Raw genomic sequence first — 21905 nt, 5'->3', positions numbered from 1 at the left:
CTTTCACATCGATGTTTCTCTCTCTCCCTTCCTGTCTCTCTGAAAACAATGAAAAAAAAAAAGTCCTCAGATGAGGATTAAAGAATAAAATTAAATAAAATTAAAATAAACATGTAGGAGTATGCTTCATCTGTACAAGGAAAGACCCTTACTTTCGTTTTCCTTAAAACATGAGGCACAAGAAACAAAACCCAAACAAAACCGTGAGGTACCCTTTTGCTAGAGATGTTGGTAGAGAAAAAAAAAACAAAACAGACAGGAGCCCACGTGGGCCAGCCAGGACTACAGGGCTCGCCATCCCAAGATCCTTGGGGGCCAAGGGGTGACAGGCTGGCCCTGGGGGGACCAGAGCCCCAGCAAGTTACAGTGGCGGGTGACCCCAGGCCGCCCCTCCCCCTCGCCTAGATGAGAGGATTGCCTCTAAGAGAAGCAGGGGGTTGGGGAGCAGAAGTGGGTGGTGGCTGCTGGTTTTACGGGGCCTCTTCCCCCTGTGGTGTCTGGAAGGAGACAAAATCCATGAGGGTGAAGGAATCCCAGTGGAGATGCAGGCCACGCACCGAGGAAGTTGCCTCCAGGGTCTCACTTCCCACTCAGGGGCCTGTCGTGGGTTGATTTGTGTGCTCCTCCGCCCCAAATCCACTAGTTGAAGTCCTGACCCCAGGAGCTCAGGGTGTGACCTTATTTGGAAATAGGATCCTTGCAGATGTAACTGGTTAAGATGGGGTCATTAGGATGGGCCCTAAGCCGATGTCACTGCTGTCGTTATAATAAGGGGGATTTGGATACAGAGACACACAGAGAGGGGCCATGTGGAGATGAAGACGGATACTGGGTTGACATATCTGCAAGCCAAGAAACGCCAAAGATTTCCAGCAAACTGCCAGCAGCTGGGAGACAGGCCTGGAAGGGACCCTCCCTCACAGCCTTGGAAGGAGCCAACGGGTGTCACACCTCCAGACTGGGACGAGCGCACTTCTGCCGTGAGCTGCCCAGGGCGTGGCACCTTGCCAGGCAGCCCTAGCGCACTGACACGGAGCCAGAACCAGTTTTCCCGGGAACAAGGCAGAGCCTTGGAAGAAGGTATTCACCCAGGATGGAGAACAACCAAGGGAGGCATCGGGGTGGAGGTCCTGCAGAGACCCGAGTCTGCCTTGCCTCTGATGCCGAGGGGGTGCCAGAAACCAGGCTCTGGTCACCAGCACAGCCCCCCGACCAGGGGCAGTCCACTCGACATCTCCTGAAGTGGAGAGATCGTTCAAGTGGTCATTCAAGCCCTCCCCTGCCCACCGTTTCCTGTCTAGAAGCCAGGGTGGCCTTGCTCTCCTGAAGTCACCCTCCAGTTTTCACTAGGGGAAGTGCTATGCGTGGGAGGCAGACTAAACTGGGGGTTCAGGCAAACTGGAGCCCTCTTTAGCCTCTTGGCCTACTTTGGACCCACCCCCCCAGCCACGTGGCTCTTGGGACAGCCATGCCACCTCCCTGTTGAGTGTCATTACCACCCTGGTATGTCATGGATATCAACACAATTCTTCCTGAGGTACTGGCAGGAGGTGTTCCACAGATGGGGGAAACTGAGGCACAGGAGGACCAAATGCTGATTCAAGGATTCAGTGATTCCTGGGAGAGGAGATCGGATGCCCTTCCAGGGCTGTCCCACTGAGACTCTTCCTGCACCTTCCGCCGGACCCTCTGGAGCACCCACTGAGGTGCTCCCAGCCCCTGGTGTGGACTGTGCCTTAGACCCCTGCCCTCCTCCAGGGCCCCAGACCCTGTGTCCCCAGAGAGGGTTTGCTTGGAGGGTGTATGAGGGGGGAGAAAAGAGAAGAACAACAGAAAGCCTGCACTCTGCAAGGCAAACAAACAAGCTGACCACAGAGGCGGTGAAAGGAGGCAGTGTCCTAGGGGGCGGGGGCTGCCAGAGGCGGGGGAGCCGGCATAAAGGAATGTTGTTCAGAAAAGCCAGGGCTGGGCACCGAGGGATGGACAGATGGCCTTTTATCCCGAAGCCTGGGTTTGGCCTGAAAACCCCTTTTCTGAAATGAGATGGCGCCCCAGGTCCTGTGTCCAGCTGCCCCCGGTCCACAGAGGCTGGGAAGCAGGTGGGGTCTCTGGGTGTATGGGTGCACCTCGGTAGCACACACGCTGGGCAGGTAGGAAGGGGCAGGCCTGGGGGGAAGGGGGTGGGGATGGAGCCATAGCTGCATCTAGAACCTTCCTTCGAGAGAAGCCTCTGCGTTAAGCCCACCTCTGAGGCCCCCAGGGAGTGGTCTCTTCAGAGCTGGCTGTTTTCAGTAGCCAGAAATCTGGGGTTGAACAAAGCCTTCAGGAGCTCCTTGCTTTCGTTTCTAACAAGCCTGATGAGGACCAAATCAGACACCAGGTCTGGCCAGGTTCCTCGGCTTATCCTATCCTTAAAACATTTAAAATAAACCCTGTATGTAAAAACAAAACAAAAAGAGCTAAAAGACAGAACTCATGCCTGGCAAGTGACAAACCACAGAACCCCAAAGCACACCCGCTCCTTGGCTGCCCACAGTGGCTGCCAGGTGGTCAGCACTGCCGACCACTAGCCCAGTGTTCACAGTAGGAAGGAAAAGAGAGGATGAGTAGGAGACTTGTGCCCAAGGTGTGACCAACTCCTCCCACTCAGGAGATGCGGGGATTGGGATGGGACCAGACGGTCAGTCCCAGCCTGCAGGGTCCCCGACGTGGGCTCGCCATGGAACTGGCCTTGCTTCTACTCAGGAAATGAGCCCCCACAGACGACATCACCAGCAACCTTGTCACCAGAAGCAGAGGCCAGCAGAGGTGGGCAATCCGGGACATCAGAAAAGGGGGTCAGTGGGTTGAAAATACTGTATGACCACTCAAGACTTGCCAGAGTGCGCCCCCCTGTTAACCTGGCTCTCCAGCCTCTGCCCGCACACCAGGGCACCATTTCCAGCAAGGCGCCACGAGTTAACAGGACACATGCTTTGTTCTGTTTTCAATGAAAGGCTGACTCTGGGGTTTGGGACAGCCTGAGAGGATAATCCCGGCTGGGAGCCTGGGGTAAAGGGTGTGACCCGCTCTTGGTCTGGTGGTACAGGGCCTGTCTGAGGCTCACCTCCCTGGTCCTGGCCTCTGGAGCTCCATCTGGCACTCCAGCGGCAGGAGGGCTGGGGCCAGGGCTTCCACTCTGTCGAGCAGCGGCACCGTAGCCTTCTGCAGATTGGACGGGACGTTTCTAGACGTCTCTCAGCACTTAGACCCCAAGGCGCTGCAAGCAGGCTTGAGAGCATGCTCTCCACAGGAAAGTGCACTCCACATTACCTCCTCACGGAGCCAGCTTCCACCATCAAACAAGTTCAGATCTATCCAATTTGTAAGGATCACCCTCCAAATACTGTATTTTGCTGGTTTTTAAAAATAGTTTACTTTTGCCCTGGCTGGTGTAACTCAGTGGATTGAGTGTGGGACTGCGAACCAGAGGACTGAGGTTCGATTCCCAGCAAGGCACATGCCTGGGTTGCAGGCCAGTTCCCAGCAGGGGATGCACGAGAAGCAACCATACATTGATATTTCTCTCCCTCACTTCCTTCCCTTCCCCTCTAAAGATAAATAAATAAAAATTCTAAAAAATAGTTTACTTTTTATCGTATTCTCTTCATTACATTTATCCCTCTTATATCTTCTTCTGCCTCTCCCACCAGCAATCACCACTCTGTTGTCTGTGTCCATGAGTTACTTCTCTTTGTTGCCCGAGCCCTCCGCCCCCTCCTCCCACCCCCTAGGGGCTGTCAGCCTGCTCTCTATCTATGAGTTTGTCTCTATTTTGCTTGTTAGCGCAGTTTGTTCATTAGATTCCACATAGGAGTGAAATCATACAGTATCTGTCTTTCTCTGACTGGCTTATTTCGCTCAGCATGTTCTCCAGGTCCATCCATGCTGTTGCAAAGAGTAAAAAAAAAATTTTTAAGGAAAGACAAGAGCATGGATTTACAAATGATCTCATATATTACTATTCCAGAAACAATATCTCTAAATTCTCCTTTTATACTCTAATAATTAAAAAAAGAAAAATAATTGTTTTCATCACTGTTTACAAAATGGCGAATGACTCTATGGTCAAAAACAACAGGAATCACTAAACTGCTCTGGAAATACAACAATAACAACAACAAAACAGCCTGTCAGACACCTACTCATTCTTTGTACTGATTCAGAAATACAGACTCACTCAATTCCCTCTCCCCCTGACAAGACGTGGAATCTTCCCCCATTAATAGCTGAGGATGTTTCTGTCCACAGAGTTGACTGGCTGGTCTCAGCAGCATGGTTAGTTCTAGAAGACAAGACCGCTGGACTCCAAGCCTGTGCCTTCATTTCCACGCTCATTCAACCTGACAACTTCCAGCCCCGTTGCACATTTACAAAACTAGCCAGTTTTGCACACTGGGCCCTAGAACTGGCTTCCCCTCATGAGCTGCACCTGTACCCCATGTTCCATCCTCATTGCACACCATGTTTACACTTGTCACTGTAATGGTGCTTCGAGGAGATGACGTCCTTGACCAACGCCAGGGTACGTGTCCCTCTGGGCGGTCAGTGCCCCTCTGACACGGCCACAGGCCCCAGACATCACTGAATGCACAATCTGGTGTGGTCGAGCAGAGGGGAAAAGAAAGAACCATTGTGAATGAGGTGAGTGACACAGGGACACCAGCTTCCTGGACCACAGCCACCCAGTTAGGATGCCATTATCCAAGAGAGAAACACTTTGTGACTCTGGGCCACAGCTCGACATCATCACTGGCCAGTAGAAATTTCTGAAAGGATGGACATGCTCGTTCGTATCTGTGCCATCCAATCAGTAGCCACTAGCCATGTGTGTCTGCTGAGCACTTGGAATGTGGCTAGTGTGTCTCGGGAACTAAATTTTTATTTCATTTAATAATTTTAGTTAAATTTAAATAGCTGCATGTGGCTAGCAGCTACCATATTGGAAAGCATAGCTCTGGATTCATAAACTCAACTACAATTTGAAATCTCTATCTAGGTTTTTCCTTGGCATCTCAAACCTAATGTGGCCCTGATGAACTTCACTTTGTTCCAAACCTGGGCTCCCAATCCAGCATTCATTGTTTCCACAAACCAAACAGCCCTGTTGCTCAGGTCAAGGCCTTGACATCCCATTCAGCATCTCTTCCCCTTACTCCCACCATCTAACCCATTGGCAAGTTCTAGTGGTTCCACCTCCAAGACATTTCCAATTTCAATCCACTTCTTTCCTACCGATGGGTAGCCAGGCCTCCCATCCAGGCCACCTGCCCCCTGGACAGCAGTAGTGGCCCCTTAGCCCTCTTCCTGCTCCCAGTCTCTATGCCCTTCAATGCGCGCTCCACATGGCAGCCAGAATGAACTAATAAAACACAGATTAATTTTGTCAGTCTTCCACTCAAAACCCTCCCACCCATCCTCAGAACAAAATCTAAACCCCCCTACAATGGCCTGCACACCCCATCCCACACCATGAGCCTGCAAACCCGTGATGTCCAGAGCCTCCTTTGGAGTCCTGATGTCAAACTCCCGGGCCTTTGCATTTGCTGTTCCCTCTGCCTGGAATGGTTTTATTTTTTTTAACCCAGCTCTTTTTATGTCAGCTCCTTTTCATCCATTAGACGCCTTCTCTGACCCCCCTCATTAGAAGCTGCAGCTGCCACCCTGTCGCAGCCCCCTGCTCTGAAATATATGACCTATTCCATTATATATAACATATATACACAGACTATATATAATACATTCTGTTGTAACTCTCTCCACCACCCGTAGCTGTTCCATTTGTCTCCCTCCCTCCACTGGCAGGAATGACCCATGAGGGCAGGAACCAATTGTCTTTTTGCCCCCAGCACCAAGAGCAGTCTGGGCATGAAGAGATGTCCACTATGTTTGTGGTTGAATTGGGGAAGGAACAGTGGGGCAAAGGGGGCAGTCCTGCAAGTCCCTCGCACCATGTAGGGCCTCTGCTGGCCTCATCTTTGGAGACTGTCTGTCCCTGACCAGGGTAAGTGTCCTCAGGGCTGCACCTGTCCAGGTGAAGATTGAATGAGGGCAGCAGGTCAATGCAGATCTCACCTACCCAGACTGGTGGAAGGAGCAACTCTGAGAGACTGGAAAGTCCCCACTGCCCAGCTCCACTGCTTGCACAAGAGGGTCTGAGCACATAGAAACCAGGTTCTGAAAACATCCCTCCTCACTACCTAACAGGAATCGACCTTTTCTTGGCAGAAGCTGGGGCTGAAGGGGCTTGTAATCACCCTGCTTCAGTTTAATCTACACATCTGTTTTACAGATCTCACGTGATCTCATTGTAGCCATACCGAACTCTGAAGGGCAGCAGGAAGCCAAGACTGGGAGAGGTTAATGACTCATGCAAGGTCACACAGCCAGTGAACTGCAGAGCTAGACCCAGGGTGCTGCCTCAGGGTGCAGGACCCCCTGAGAGGAGGCCCGGCTCCTCCTCTCTCAGGGGTGTTGGTGTGTGGGGGACAGGGTGGGCTACCCATTCACTGTCCACAGCACACCTGCTCTGCACCATCTGTGGACACTGATCTTTAGTGATCCCGAGAGATCTGCCCCCTGAGTCACCTTCAGTGCCCCCAGTTTTCCCATCTCCAGTTTCCCTCTGCCCCATCTTCTATAATATTGGGTTGTATCTTGATGATGCTGATGAGTCCCTCAGAGTGCTTGTTAAAAATACTGATCTCTGGGGTTTTGCTTCCAGAGATTCTGCTTTTATAGGTTTGGGGAGGTTCCCAAAAACCTATTTATACATATATAAATATAATATATATCCTTATTCTAGTTAATTCTTTAATTTAGTGACATGTGGTTTTTTCCACTCAAATGAAATATCAAACTTTTTGCAAGTCTTCAGGATCGAATCTCCATCACTACTGAAGTCGTTTTTCTGCAATGCAACACAGTTGTCTGGGGCATCTTTGTGGAGACAGAGGCAGAGACTGAAGTGCTGTATCTACAAGCCAAGGACTGCTGGCCCCACCAGAAGCAGGCAACAGATTCTCCCTCAGAGTCGCCACGAGGAACCAACCCTATAGACGGCTTGGTTTCAGACTTCTACACTCCTGACCTGCAAAGGATAAATTTCTGTTGTTTTAAGCCTGCCAGTTCCTGGTACTTTGTTTCAAGCCTGCCAGTGCCTGGTACTTTGTTTACAGCTGCTCTAGGAAACTAATACAGTATTACCAGAAATGTGATGCCTTGTTGTACAAAGCCATTCCCGTGCCACCGATTTGCTTTATTTTATTTTTGCACTCATCCTTTAAGAACATACCTGTGAGTGATGTCCACAGTTTAACTACATGGTATTTTATCCATCACTGTATTATGAAAACGTTTAAACACACAGTCAAGCTGAAAGAATCTCACCTGGAACACCTGTATCCCCAATACATAGACCCTAGCATTCATATTCTACTATTTTCTAAAAAGAAATCCTCGAGGACTTCCGCCAAGATGGAAGCATAGGTGGAAACACCTTGTGTCCTCGCACAACCAAAGCTAAAAACAACAAAGTTTTAACAACAATAAATGCAACCAAACCACACAGAAAATCAACAATATAGAGTCCAAAAACAACAAAATGCTCAGCTAAACTGGTAAGAGGGGCAAAGCCAGCAGTGGAGCGGGTTGGCCAAAAAGATGCCCGACCGGGGTGGTGCGCAGGAAGCCGAGGGCGCGGATCCCAGGTGTGGGCTAACTATGGGCAGACACAGGGAAGAGGCGCAGCTGGCTGTCTGCGGTCCGTGGAGCATTTTCGTGCAGATAAACCAGTGAAGAGGCGAGCATTGAGACCTCACGGCACAGGGCGGCGGCCTCGCACATTTCCACTCAGATAAACAGGTGGGGGCGAGCGGTGGGATGGACTGGGTGAGTGGAGAGGACCGCCATTGCTCCCTCTCTGACCCCGCCCCCACATACAGCATCACAAACCAGCAACCTGGGTGGCCCCACCCTGGTAAACAACTAAGGCTCAGCTCCTCATACCTAACAGGCACGAACAGATAAAAACATGGCTCAAGAACAACTCAGAGCCTCAGAGCTGATTAATCTAAGCGATGAAGAAATAGCCAAACTTTCAGATGCACAGTTCAAAATGCTGGTGATCAGGATGCTCACAGAACTGGTTGATTTTAGTCACTAATTAGAGGAACATATGAAGGCTAAACTAATTGAAATGAATGGTAATGTACAGGAAATCAATAGTAATGGAAAGGAAATTGGGACTCAAATCAAAGGAGTGGACCAGAAAGAGGAAAAAAATGACCAAACAGAAAAATATGAAGAAACAAGAATTCAAAAAAATGAGGAGAGGCTTAGGAACCTCCAGGACATCTTTAAATGTTCCAACATTCGAATTATAGGGGTACCAGAAGGTGAAGAGGAACAGTCATGAGTGAAAACCTTATTTGAACAAATAATAAAAGAGAACTTCCCCGTTCTGGCAAAGGAAATAGACTTCCAGGAAATTCAGGAAGCTCAGAGAGTTCCAAAGAAGTTGGACCCAAGAAGGAACACACCAAGGCACATCATCATTACATTACCCAAGATTAAAATGAAGGAGAGAATTCTAGAAGCAGTAAGAGATAAGGGGACAGTCACCTACAAAGGACTTCCCATCAGACTTCCCAGCAGATTTCTCAAAAGAGGCCTTACAGGCAAGAAGGGGCTGGAAAGAGGTATTCCAAGTCATGAAATCTAAAGACCTACAACCAAGATTGCTCTATCCAGCAAAGCTTTCATTTAGAATGGAAGGACAGATAAAGTGCTTCTCAGATAAGACCAAATTCAAGGAGTTCATCATCACCAAGCCCTTATTATATGAAATGTTAAAGGGACTTACGTATGAAAAAGAAGATAAAAAAGATGAACAGTGAAAGAACAGCAAACTCACAGTTATCAACAACCACACCTAAAACAAAAGCAAATTAAGAGGACAGCTAGATCAGGAAAGAACTATAGAAATGAAGATCACATGGAGGGTTAGCAACAGGGGAGTGGGAGAAGGAAAGGGGGGAGAAGGTACAGAGAATAAGTAGCATAGACAGTAGATAGAAAATAGATAGGGGGAGGGTAAGAATAGTAGGGGAAATACAGAATCTAAAGAACTTGAGACAAGTGTTCATGAACTAAAGGGGAGAATGGTGGGGGAGGGGTGTGCGGGGTGGAGGGGAAGGGAGGGGGAAATAGAACAAATGTAATGGCATAATCAATAAAAAAAATAAAACATATGAACATTGAAAAAAAAAAAGAAATCCTTAAGAAAGCCGTGAGGTCTCAATGCTCGCCTCTTCACTGGTTTACCTGCACGACTTGTGTATACCAACATCCAACTCTTGCAGTCTTGAGGTTATATCCTTAAGAGTGACTACTAGTATGTATTAAATTGTTTGCTTCCATTAAAAATGGGTATAATTTTCATATCATAAAAATTACCTGTCTTAAGTGTATAGTTTGCTACATTTGGACAATTATATGCCTCCTTGTAGCCAATGCCCAAATGAAGATGTAGAGCATTTTCACCATTCCAGAAAGCCCCAGGAATCTGTTTTACTAAGCTGCTTATTCAATTATGACAAAAGGAAGGTGAGAGACAAGTATGCAGTTGCCTTGGCCACAGAGATAAGAAGTTGGAGATTTACAGGACTTTGCAAGAGAGATGCCAGGTTCCCTATTAGCAAACACAGTAGCTTCCCTGTTCTCTTAGTCACTGGCTGTTCACACACCCAGAGAACTTGACCTGTGGCCCCTCTCCCAACCACATGCTGTGGGCACAGCGCAGGATAGGTACACAGGACCCACCGGCACGCTGAGTCCCAGCAGCAAGGCTGTTTTCAGATGCTCCCTCCCCAACCCTCCCCAGCCCTGCATTCCCCACTGAAATCCCTGCCATTCCATGACCGCTTGGACACCCACTTCAGACCCTCCCATGAGCTCGCTGGCTGGGGCCCATGGCCTGCGTGGGCTTCCCTGAGCTGCTTCCTCCCTGCTCCAGCCATACAACCTCAGGGTCAGGGCCTGCCAGCAGCCTCAGCCCCAGCAAGTCAGACTCACTGTGTTTCCCCAAGGCCAGCAACATGGCCCAGAAATGACTCAGCTTCCTGTCCTGCCCTTTACTTTCTCTAATGGAGCAGGTGGGAGCAGCATCCTGGCTTGGATGGAACAGAAGGAGGAAAAAGACCTAATGGCCACAACCTAATTTAAAAAATGAGTAATTTCATTGGCAAAGAATAGAGTCCACAAATAGACTAAAATATATCTGCAAAAAATTGATGTAGGAAAATGTTTTTTAAATCAGTGGGAAAAGATAGATTATTCCATAAATCTACTGGGAAAAACAGTTGGTCATTTAGAAAAATATAAACCTAAAATAATGTCTATTTTGTTCCTTACACCAAAAAAATTATAGGTTAGGTAAAACATTTAAGCAAAAACAAATAACAACAAAACATTGAGCATAAAATTAGCAGGATACTAAAAGTTTTTTATATATAAAATCTTAAAATAGAGGTGGTCTTTCTAAGAATGATGAAATATAGATATCTTTTTCCACATGGAAAATTTAAAGATTTAAATGGAGAAAAAACATTAAGCAAATCAAAAGGCAAATGAAAACTAGAGGACAAATGGTAATACACATGACGGAAAAAAGGATATAAAAATATCTTTTATATATAAAGAGCGATTATAAATCAATAAGAAAAAGATCCCCATGGTATAATTTCATGCCTAAGACTCAGCCCTAATGGGTGTGCAGTGGAAATACCGGACGCCTGGAGACCTGCCCTCCAGGGTCTCTGAGCGCTACTGTTTTCTCACCTATGAAATGGGAGAACTAACATCTCCCCACCTACTTTATGGGTTTGAAGTAAAAATCTGTGGGAAATACTTTAGAAATATAAACTGCCATACAGACTTAGGTGTGTAACTACTAGTTGTGCAGGGATCATTGCTATCCAAGTGCTCCTGGATCTATGCCTCTGAGGATGTGAGTTGCACAGGACAGCAAAAGTCACGTTAACATGCACCGACTCCCCACTCCTACTCAATGCTGACCCCCGGGCCCCTCAGTCCACTGAGGCAAAGTAATGGTAGGGGCTGCTATCGATGGAGCAAAATGCAAACTGGCTGTAAAGTGAAATTGAAAACCCAAGTAAAAATACAGATAATGTTATGAGCTCAGTGAAAGTGACAGTAATCTGTTTACTCACAACTCCATTGCCAAATAAGGATCTGGTGAAGGTAACATGAATATACAGGCAAGGAACAAAGGGATGAGACCCTTTGAAAGACAATGACCTGTTTTTAAAGGATTAAGAAAGACCCTTAGCCCTTAAATACTCTTGCTAAAATGGCCCTCTGTATGATCATGCTATGAACAGCCAATGAGAAGTTGAGAATGTCACATTGTGCTTTCATACAGTTTTATGAAAAAACCACACAGGTGCACAAAACATTAATTGATTCATGACTTGCTCAAGTTATGAATTGGCATGTAACTGCCATCAAGTTAAAAAAAAACTAAAAAGATACGTTTTAGTTTTGTTTTTGAAGATAATCAATTTCCTTCTCCCAACTCCCGCCCCATTTTCTATAACATTTCGGTCTTCATTTAAAGTAGATTTGTTTTAAGTGATCTTTTATCCTAAGAGTCAAGGACTTTTCTACTTAGGTTCAAGGAATAACTGCAACAACCAACTCGCACAATTCATAACATGTGGGGTGCCAAAGGGCCTTGCCTGGGGCAAGAGAAGGCAACCGCTAAATCATGTCAGTCTGGCCTTTTCCCTGGTTTACAAGGAATAGATACAGGACTGTGGAAGCTGAGAGCCCAGTACAGGTGTTCCTCATTCCTCCATGGCAGCCCGTCGCCAAGTGTAGGCCTTGAGCTGACTTAGAAATTTGAGGTATTTGTAGGTAAATGATGCCCATTTCATAGACTTTCATTATTACATAAGACTAGGGATTATCTATTAGCAACTAAGTGTATTTATGGACTACTAACATTTGGAATTTATAAAACTAAAACTAGCCATTCCTGGAGATCCCATAACACTCTGATTCCATTTTCCAATGGAAATCGGAACATCATGCAATATTAAGCAATGTTTGAAAGATTCTACAGTACAGAAGGATGTAAAGGACTACAATTTGACTTCTTTTAAAGTCTTCCTTTTAAAGAAACAATTACGACTAATTCACTTTGGTAATTGCCAACCGGGTTTGCACAGGTTGCGTAATTCACTCAAAGTGTGTAGTCACATGGATTTCCATCAGCAGAATTTCCGGCTATTAGTTTTCCTATAACAGGACCTTAAGGCATTCTAAGTGCATTGTAGTTCAAATATATTAAAACAAATCCATCCAAATTATCTGGCACCGCTATTTAAACATCTTGTGATATACTATCAAGGTAAGAAAACAAAGAATTTGGATAATTATGTTTTGGGGCAAAGTTTTACAACAAAAAATCCCAAGTATGAGGTTCCTGCTTCTCAATGATGCACCTAATGAGTGTTGCCAGCATCAGGTCTGCTGTTCTCCAGTTTTATTTTCCCGACCGGGTTCTTTTTCCACTGGGGAGCCAGGGCAGGTGGGGAGGCGGACATGAGGAGTCTCTTGCCCATCTTAGGTGAGTGGCAGCTAGATGAGAAGGGTCTGCTCTGAGAGTGCACGATCTAGAAACATTCTCATGAAAAAACACAGGAAAGAGAGAACAGAGCTGGAAATCCAGGCAGCCTGGGTCCTGCCTGTGCATGGCATCCAGACACGCATGGCTACATGGGGACTGCTCGCAGAGCCGAGAGCTATGAGGGCTCTTGATCAGCGTTTTCTGTGGCAGCGGCCCCCAACCTTTTTGGCACCAGGGACTGGTTTTGTGGAAGATGATTTTTCCACAGACCAGGGGTGGGGGGATAGTTTCAAGATGATTCAAGTGAATTACATTCAAGCTCACCTCCTGCTGTGCGGTCCAGTTCCTAACAGGCCTGGAGGTTGGGGATCCCTGTTCTATCCCTGTTAACTTCACTTCTGCCCTTGTAGGGGGCTCATGAGCAACAGTGAACTGCAGTAGGCTGGCATGGCATGTTTTGCCAACTCCCTCTGGCTGCAAATAACTAAGGGCAAAGGCAGAAAGTCAGACTCAACTGACAGCCTCCCAGACTTCCCATTAACTCCCAACCCTTTCAGCTAACAAAAAAGAAACTAGAGGATTTAAAAATTTTAATTCTAGAAGTGTCGTGTGTGATAATATTACCGCTTTCTTTCTCACTTATACACACATCTGTTTTCTAAGCAGCTCATAATTCATTTATTCAAACATGTATTAGTTCCTCTTGGCATGCACCAATGTGTTAGTGTGTCCTAGAGAAATCCAGATGAATCAGACAATTCTAGTCTGTAGAGTTTAGATTTTAGTAGAGAAGGTAAGACAAATAGTGAAAATATGGTAAATGAGGAAGAACATTTATGAATGCTGTAATGTCGGTACAGGCAAAGTGCTGTGAAAGTATGGGAGAAGAAGAAAAATGGTTCTAGATGGGGAGGTAAGGAGAGGATCTGTGGAAAGAGTAGCATTTGAACTGGACTCACAGGATGTGGCAATGGGGAGCCACTGAAGACTTAGGAATACTGCTGGAACATAACTGAGTTCTCTTTAGAAAAGTTCACAGGCAATAAGGTGCAAGAAGCACTGGCAGGGAGAGATCTGCCCAGGAGGCCTCTGCAATCAACACTGAGCATAACAGGGCTCTGGCCAAAACAGGGTAGGAGTGGAGAGATGTCCTGCAGGGAAGACTAAGCAGGCTCATGGGGATTAGCATGTGGTCTGTCCAATCCACGGGCTCTGCATTTTTCCTAGTTATTACCCATTTCCCCCCTTCTATAACCCATGGATTGTGTAGGACAGGGCAGGCAATTGAAACAGGTGTTGTTAAGAGTAAGGAAAACACAGAATCTCCCGGACATAGCACCAGGGGAAAGAAGCTGTGCAGCAGAGTATACACTGTGTGGTTCCATTTCAGCTTTGTGCACTTTTTTGGGAAATGAAGAGCAAGAGAAACATGCAATGGAGACTGAGAAGTAATGACCGGGGGTACAGCTGGTGAGGGAGGTGAAATAATGCACCCCCTCCAAAGTCTACGTCTCAATCCCTGGAATCTGGGAGTATGTCAGTTTACATAGCAGAAGAGACTTTGTAAATGTAAATTAAGGGCCTTGAGACAGGGAGATTATCCCCCATTATCCAAGTAGGCTCAGTGTACCCACAAGGGTCCTTAAAAGTCAAAGATGAAGGTGGGACAGTCAGAGTCAGAAAAGAAGTGACGTGAGAGCGGACGTGCAAGCAGTGCAGTTGCTGGCTGGGGCTACAAGCCAAGGAAAACGAGCAGCCTCTCAAAGCTGGGAAGGGCCAGAACACTGATTCTCCCCTGGAGCCTCCAGAAGGAGGGTCGCCTTGCCAACTCATTTTTAACTTCTGACCTCCCAAACCATAAGAGGAGACATTTGGGTTAAGTCACTGAGTTTGTGATAATTTGTAGAACAGCAATAGAGCACTAGGGCAGGTAGAAAACCAAAAGGGTGTGGTATCCAGGAGCCAAGTAAGGAAAGTGTATCACGGAGGGGGCAGCGACCACCATGTCAAGTGTGGCTGCCAGGCCGGGTGAGATGAGGCGAGAACTGCCCACTGGGTTTAGTGAGGTGAAGGTCCTGATGACTCTGGCAAGGGTGGTTCCTGCGGCGGGTTGAGTCCCAGGAGAGCAGCGTGTTTGTTACCTGTCTGTCTCAATGAATAAAGACAGCACGCGGTCATAAGAAAAAATAAATATGGAAAGGGCTGACGAGGGAAGCTGCGCAGGTTTGGGTTCTTTCCTGGGAACGGTCCCAAAGATGGTGACTCTCGGGTGTTTCTGGGATTCCTGCTTGTGTCTTTTTATCTCTCTCAAGATTCCTTACTTCTGATCTTCCCCCCAGTTTGGGGCTTGAAGCCCCTTTACTCACTGAATTCTGCAGTGACACCAGAAAGCACTCCTGAAACCTGTGTTTCCTCTGGTGTCACATGGAACCACAGTGACCTGGGTCCCTGGACATTCTACCAGCTGGCCCTAGGTTCATTCTCCAGGTAAGTCTAGCCTGGCTCCATAGCAGGCCAGCGCTTTGAAATCCTTGCCAGGTACCAAAAGACGATGGATGCTGATTGGCCAGGCACCCTCAATGGGGAAGCCCTCTCATACATGAAATGGATCTCAACCCCCTTCAGTTAGCAGACCTCTGATGTCCACAGTGCTCTGCAAGCAGGGCAGTTTGTCTAAGTTTCCCAAGCATCATTTTTAAAACCTGAATTCTCAGCTCAGATGAGCTTTCCAAGTTGGGCTGCACTCAAAGCATTCTGGAGCCTGAGCTGGGGTGGGAACCCCAAGTCTTGCTGCACTTAGATTTCCTCCTGATCATCCATCCCCACTGAATCACTCAGACCCTGAAGCTTGGGACGGCCAAGCTGCAAAATCTGTGTGCTTCTCAGTCACTCGGATGTAGATACGCCCTGTGGGGTAGGACATGGCCCCCAGAGACATTTGGCCCTCAGGGCAACACCCACAGCAGTGGCTGAGGAGCTGAGGCCTGCTTCCTCCAGGGTTCTCCCAAACAGAGGGCTCAATTTGGGGCACAATCAGGTGTTTGCGCACAGGGGACCTCTCGAGGTCTGTGTGGAGGTGGGGACAGGTGAGCATCCTTTAACGGGAACAATCCACTTGGTGGCATGTTTATGGGAGGGAAGGATTCTGGTTGGACTGTGATAAAGCTGTAGCTCTCTCCCTGGAAAAAAGCAGAATTTTGCCTTTCTTTCATCAGATCCAGAAAGTGATCCGAGCACAAGCACACCAGGGTTAAGAAGCTCTGCTCTGTATGTTTTCCAGAGTGAGATACATACCCCACTGATGGCGTCCAAGACGACTTCAGGGGTATGAGGATGAGCATTTCTCATTTTAATAGCTTTATATTTATTTTAAAATGCATTTAAAATCCATGGTTTCCCTGGTATTATTGCCTAGAGTGACTGAACAGTAAAATAAAAGGTGAATCTAGTTAAAGATGAATATTAAATAGAATAGTTCAATTGGTATGCCAGTTCAGAAAAAACATGGACTGATTCATGGATGACCCAAGTCTAGAAAACAATATCTATGGCCTTGGAAGGTTTACACCCAAAGTTCTTTCCTTTCCTGTTTCTTTCTTTTTTTAAATGCTGGTTTCAGCTCAATAAATGAACTTTGTGCCTCACTAACAATGTGAGCTGCTGTTGAAACATTGCTCTTACCATTGCCAGGGTGGGAAAGGGGCCTTGCTTCCCTGCTCAGCCATTGCTCTCTCACTTACTCAAGGTGGGCAGCTCGGCTTCCTCAAGTCCCAAGGCCATGGCAGCAGCAGACCTTGTCTCATCCCCACAGTATGCTGGCTCGAACGGGTTTGACTTGTTTTGTGTGTGTGCCTTCGTGTGAGTGTGAATTTGTGTGTAAGTGTGTACACAAAGGGGTGTGGCAAAGTAGGGGACAGGGGAAACCAATGGAGCCAGTCCTCCCTGGAAATTTCACAGAACTCCAGGAGGCTTCCCTCCAAAGATCCCTTGGGGGGTGGGTCACCATTCAGAGAAGAGCCCTAAACAACAGAGTGGGTTCAGGACACGCCCCTTCCCCCATCCAGATCCTTTCTGGTCCTCACAACATGGGAGCTGGTGTCTAATCTCTCGTTCCAGCAGGAGGAGAGAAGGGAGGTGAGAAGGCAGGTTGCTAGAGAGGAGAACAGAAATATCTTGTCTCCACTCGGGCCTTAAGAAGAGGGCTTCTTTCTCTCTGAAAGGATACCCCACTCCACATTTCTCCTCTGATTGCCTCTCTCCCTCAATTTAAAGACTGCCCTATGGGATGAGTGGCCAGAGGGGAAATAAAGGTGGGGCCTCACCATTGCAATCTAACAAAGAACTTAATACAGGAGGCTAAAAGCAAAAGCTCACATGTTGACCCAGTCATCCTGTGCCTGGTTTGATAAGGCTGCCAAGCGCTCCAAACGGCAGGCGAAACCATGATAGTTCAGGAGATGGGGAGCCTTGAAAGTGAGTGTGCATCGTCTCCACTAGCGGGGAAAAGGGAAACCCTGAGACTGTCTACTCATCCCAAAGCCTGGAAGGGGAAAAAGGAGGGGTCTACAGCACCCAGAGAAAGGGCCCACAAACAGCTTTGGGTAATTGCCTGCCTCCTGTCATATGTGCAAATGAACAAATAGAGTCTGGAGCAGGGTAAAGATTTGGGTTAATAGAACCCCCATACCTACATTTGGGTAGTCACGTCTCCCCAGGAAAGCTGGCACCACCTTTACCCATCATTCAATATGTGACTTCTTCATTCCCGCTGTGCCAACTATATAAGTCCTCAGGACAAAGGACTCTCTTCTCTTGGCCCCTCGGCTTTTTTTCTACATGGGCCAGGGGGAGTCCTGGCCACCCAGCGTCTGGCCAAAAGGGGGATCTTTGGCCTCTCTTTTGGTCACCCAGCCTCTGGACACCCCACTTTTGCCACCCCTGCTGTGGCCACCCTTGCTTTGCATTCCTATGAGAACTTAACATTAACAAACTTTGTTTGCATGCTAGTAGGCTTGCTGCCCTGTAATTCTTTACCACGTCACTGAGAGGAACCGAGTTTCTGGGGCGTTCTCCTGTAACACCTATACTAGGTTCTAGAATAGAAATCTGTAGACAGAAACTGACAAGTAACTGGAATACTGGGTGACTATGGCTATTGGTCAAGTTTGAACCACAGGTTTGTGTGTTGATAGTTTTTGGGGTTCTCCCTATCTCCTCATGTTGGAGATCAGTATAATGATGCCTGCAACATGGCCACAGTGGGACTCTTGGGGCAAATACAGGGGTAGGAAGCGAATTTGGTCTCAGTACTCTCCGAATGCAACCCCTGAGAGTCACAAAGCAAAGCAAAATTATACTGGAATAATGGCTGGTCAGCAGAGCTGGGAGGTAGAGCCATCCAAGGCAGCTGGCCAGGAGTGATGCTCACGACAGTAGAGGGATGAGAAGCCACACCCTAAGGCTCCTGTTTATAGGACACAATTACAATGTATGATGGCTCCCACATGCCATCACAAGTCTGAAAGTCTCTGGTATTCTGGTCCCAACCTCTCATTTCCTGCACTCAGCTTTTGCTGTATCAATGACTAAACCTGCCCCTTCAGCATGACCTGACACCAAACATCAAATTCCAATAAGTTGGGCTCCCACTGCAGAATGCTGAGTCTTGTTACTGTACCTATAAAAAGTCTCCCAAATTCAACCCCTATCCCCCCTCAGTCACAACCACCACAGTGGCGGCCACCATTACCTCTTGCATCGGGCTGTGCAGCAGCCCCCTACCTTGTCTCCTCACACTCACTTGGGCTCCCTCTATTCCCTCTCAGCACTGCCGCCTTCCAACACTCAAATCTCTACCAAAGATGCAAATCTGACCATGCCACACCCATGCTTAAACCCCTTCCCTGGCTTCATACTGTTCTTAGAATCAAGTCCCAAATCTTGACCACGACCTAGGAGAACAGGGCCCCAGCTGATCTCTGGCCTCCACCCACTTCTATCTCCTTGCCTACCACCTCTGGTCACAGTGGTTTTATTTCTGTCCCTCCATTGTGCCAAGCCCCTTACCCTTCAGAGCCTTCACACGTGCTGTTGCTTTGGCTGGAACACTTTCCCGACCACATGTCACCTGGCTAAGCCTTATCCATTGATTACCTCTCAGAGTAAATGTCATTTTCTCAAGGAAGCTTGCCTTGAACCTCCCCTCCAGATCCATTCTCTGATGGCACTAGATAATTAAATAATTACTGTGTAATTAGTACATTTCCCCTTCTCCTCATTAGCCTGTTAGCTCCACAAAGACTGGTATTGGTTTTGTCCATTGGTGTCTCCCCAGTACTTAGCTCAGTGCTGCCAGCCATTAAGGGATCAAGTGAGTGAGTGAGTGATTAAAGAATTAGTCATCATGGCCTAATGAGGAGCCACCTGCAAGAGTAAGAGGCAAATGCTTTCATCCAAAGATGTAAAAGCACTTGCTAGGGACATCTTGAAAGCAAGAGCTAGAAAGAGGGAATGCCTACTGGTTTATATCCAAGCATGATGGCCCAACTGACACCAGTCCTACAGCCTGGCCTGGGGAGGGTCCAAGGGATCAGTTTGACCTCTGGCCTGACCTGCCTGGAGTTCTGTGGATAAGAGGTATCTCCCATGCCCAGAGATCCTTGGGAAGAAGGCAGCATTGATTTTGGAATCAGATACACTTGGCTTTTCCACTACTTAGCTGTTTGACCTTGGGCAAATTACAGAGCCACCCAAAGCCTCAGTTTCCACACCCCAAAATAGGGATAACGAAACCTACCCCACGCTCAGTTAGAGACTTAATTACCATCACGAACCTCTACTGCACAGCAGCATGCGGCACTAAGTGCTAATCCCTTCCCCCCAGCAAAACTGGCTTAGCCCTGTCGTTTCACCTTTTTTGGACACCCGAGCCAGCAGGCAAGACAAGGAATGATGGGAGGTCTGAGGGGTGGGATGACACAATCCACCCAAGCCACTGCCATGACCTTTCCACTCACCCAGAGGAACCCTAGAGCAAGACTAGGGTAACCCCAGGAAATCCAGACTAGCTGAGTAGGGTGACTGATCTGTGCCTTTTAGGAGCCGGAGTAGGTCGAGATGGGGAAGGGGGGACTAGCGAGCTTGGCAGCTATTATTCAAACAGAAATAAACAGCAGTTGCAAAGAGGGAAAGGCCAATAAGGGAACAGGAAGGAAAGACTGGGCAGGTGAGGGGCTGAGAAAAGGTGATCCAAGTTGTCAGATGGCAGAGGCTGCAGAAAGAACAAACAGGAAGGAGGGAGTAACTTGGGCGGTGGGAGAAGTACCAGATAGAGAGGGTCATGGTTAAGGCTGGAGAGGAACGGCAAACTCCTGGTGAGGAGGTGGGGGATGGGGGTGGGCATGGACTTGCTTGCTGGAGTGAGGAGAAACGGAGGTGAGGACGGAGGCTGTCACCTTGAGTCTTCCTAGAGGGCAGGTAAACGGGACTTGAGGAGAGTGGAGAGTTGGAGGATGAGAGATTAATGGGGAGGGGTCCGTGACCCCGGACCCCCTGTACCTGAGGGTCTCCTTGCAGCTCGCCCACGTAGTACTGCTCAAGCCAGCGGCGCGCGTTGGCTGAGTGCCGGTGAGGCGGCCCGTCCAGGTCGGCACTAACATCCTGGCCAGCCCGCGCCCGCAGCAGCTGCTCGCCCCCCGGGTGCTGCCGCAAGAAACCCGTGAGGTCGTAGAGGCGGGCCCCGCAGCGGACCCAGCAAGCGCCGGCCGCCAGTCGTTGCTGGACTTCGGAGGGTGAGAAGGAGGCGGAGCGGGGCGGAGCAGGGACCATGGCCGAAGACCGGAGCTCGCCGCTCGTAGTCCGGGCGTCTGCTCCACAGCCGCCCAGCGCGCCTCTAACATCCCCTGAGCCTTAGCCGCCTGGACCGGCTGGCCGCTACCGCACCTGCTCATTTGCATGCCGCTCTCCCATTGGCTATTTCGCAGGACACTGCGCGAGCCCGCAGGGGCCGTCTTCCCCATTGGCCCGCAGGAAGCCAGGCAGACTGGAGCGGGGCGGGCCTGGAGGTGCCCGACGCCCGCCAGGTGGCCCTGGGCAGGTAGAGGGCGCGCCCGCCAGGTGTGTCCCGTCTCAGGAGGAAAGCGAAGGGGGCGGGCGGATGCAGACAGAACAAGTCTTCCTGTCTCCGGTGGCTGTCTGGACTGACACCCTCTGTGGCCTGATCGCCCCTGGAATAACTCTTCTGCTGTTGCTTTATGAGAGAAACTTTCAGTTTTACGTCCTCAGGCTCCAGGAAGGGGCGGAGAGGACGGAGGTAATGGAGAGGGCTAGAGTAAGGCTGGTGACGCTCCAAACTCAGTAATTACAGCATATAACATTTTAATGTAATATTTTAAAAATCATATTGTTGAACAGTATGAATGTACTTGATGCCATTTAACTATAAATTAAAAAATGGTTAAAATGATAACTTATGTATATTTCACCACAATAATATATATAATATATTATAAAGAATTTCTTTTTAAAAAGTCATATTGACAAACCACAGCCTGCAGGCTGGCCACCTATTTCTTTCTGTAAATAAAGTTTTATTGGAACTGGGACTAGTGAGGTGAGGCAGAATGATGAAAGTGAAGGGTGGGGTCTTGTTTTTAATCCATAAAGTTTTAGAATTTTGTTCATCATGGATTTTTTGCATTTTACTATTTAAAATGTTGCATTAAAATATTCTTTATATTGAGTACTGAGGGGCTTTTTTTTTTAATGTGCCCTAAGGTTTTGCACCCAGAGAGACTGCCTCACTTGCCTCACTCTGGTCTCTCCCTGCAAAGGAGAGCCCTGAGCAGAGAACAGAGAATCCTGTCTCCATCACACAGAGGAAACAGGGACCTAAAGGAGAAAAGCCCGCTGGTCATGCTACATGGAAAAGAAAACAGTGCGCTCTTCAGTTTTATTTATGAGAGAGAATAACTGTGTATAATGTTACTTGCCTAGCAATTGGGGAATCTCCCTTGAACTCATGATTTGTAATCAATGGATCCTGGTACTGAGGCCACCCCATCCAGCCACCCTCAGTCTCTCTCAGGAAAAGATATGTTCAGGGCCACCCTTGTTTACACTCTCCTGGGGCCAAGCATCTATACCAGGCCAGCGCTGTGGAGGAAGTCTGGCCCAGATACCTTGGGCAATACCAACAATGGATATGCCCAAAGTC

General features: G+C 48.1%; 1 protein-coding gene across 1 annotated transcript in view; it reads right to left on the bottom strand.

Annotated features, from left to right (window-relative positions):
- FA2H (fatty acid 2-hydroxylase) overlaps positions 1–20602 on the bottom strand; it is a 51207-nt gene extending 30605 nt beyond the window's left edge. The window contains exon 1 of the mRNA XM_037144766.2: positions 20249–20602. Coding sequence (XP_037000661.2) covers positions 20249–20518 — 270 coding nt within the window. The 5' untranslated portion in view covers positions 20519–20602. The remainder of the gene's footprint in view (positions 1–20248) is intronic.
- Between the last annotated feature and the right edge of the window lie 1303 nt (positions 20603–21905).

The sequence above is a fragment of the Artibeus jamaicensis genome, unplaced genomic scaffold (assembly GCF_021234435.1).
Source record: "Artibeus jamaicensis isolate MK-2021 breed Jamaican fruit bat unplaced genomic scaffold, CSHL_Jam_final contig_464, whole genome shotgun sequence".
Classification (NCBI taxonomy): domain Eukaryota; kingdom Metazoa; phylum Chordata; class Mammalia; order Chiroptera; family Phyllostomidae; genus Artibeus; species Artibeus jamaicensis.
Note: the sequence above shows the minus strand (reverse complement) of the source record. Positions and strands in the feature narration are given on the sequence as shown.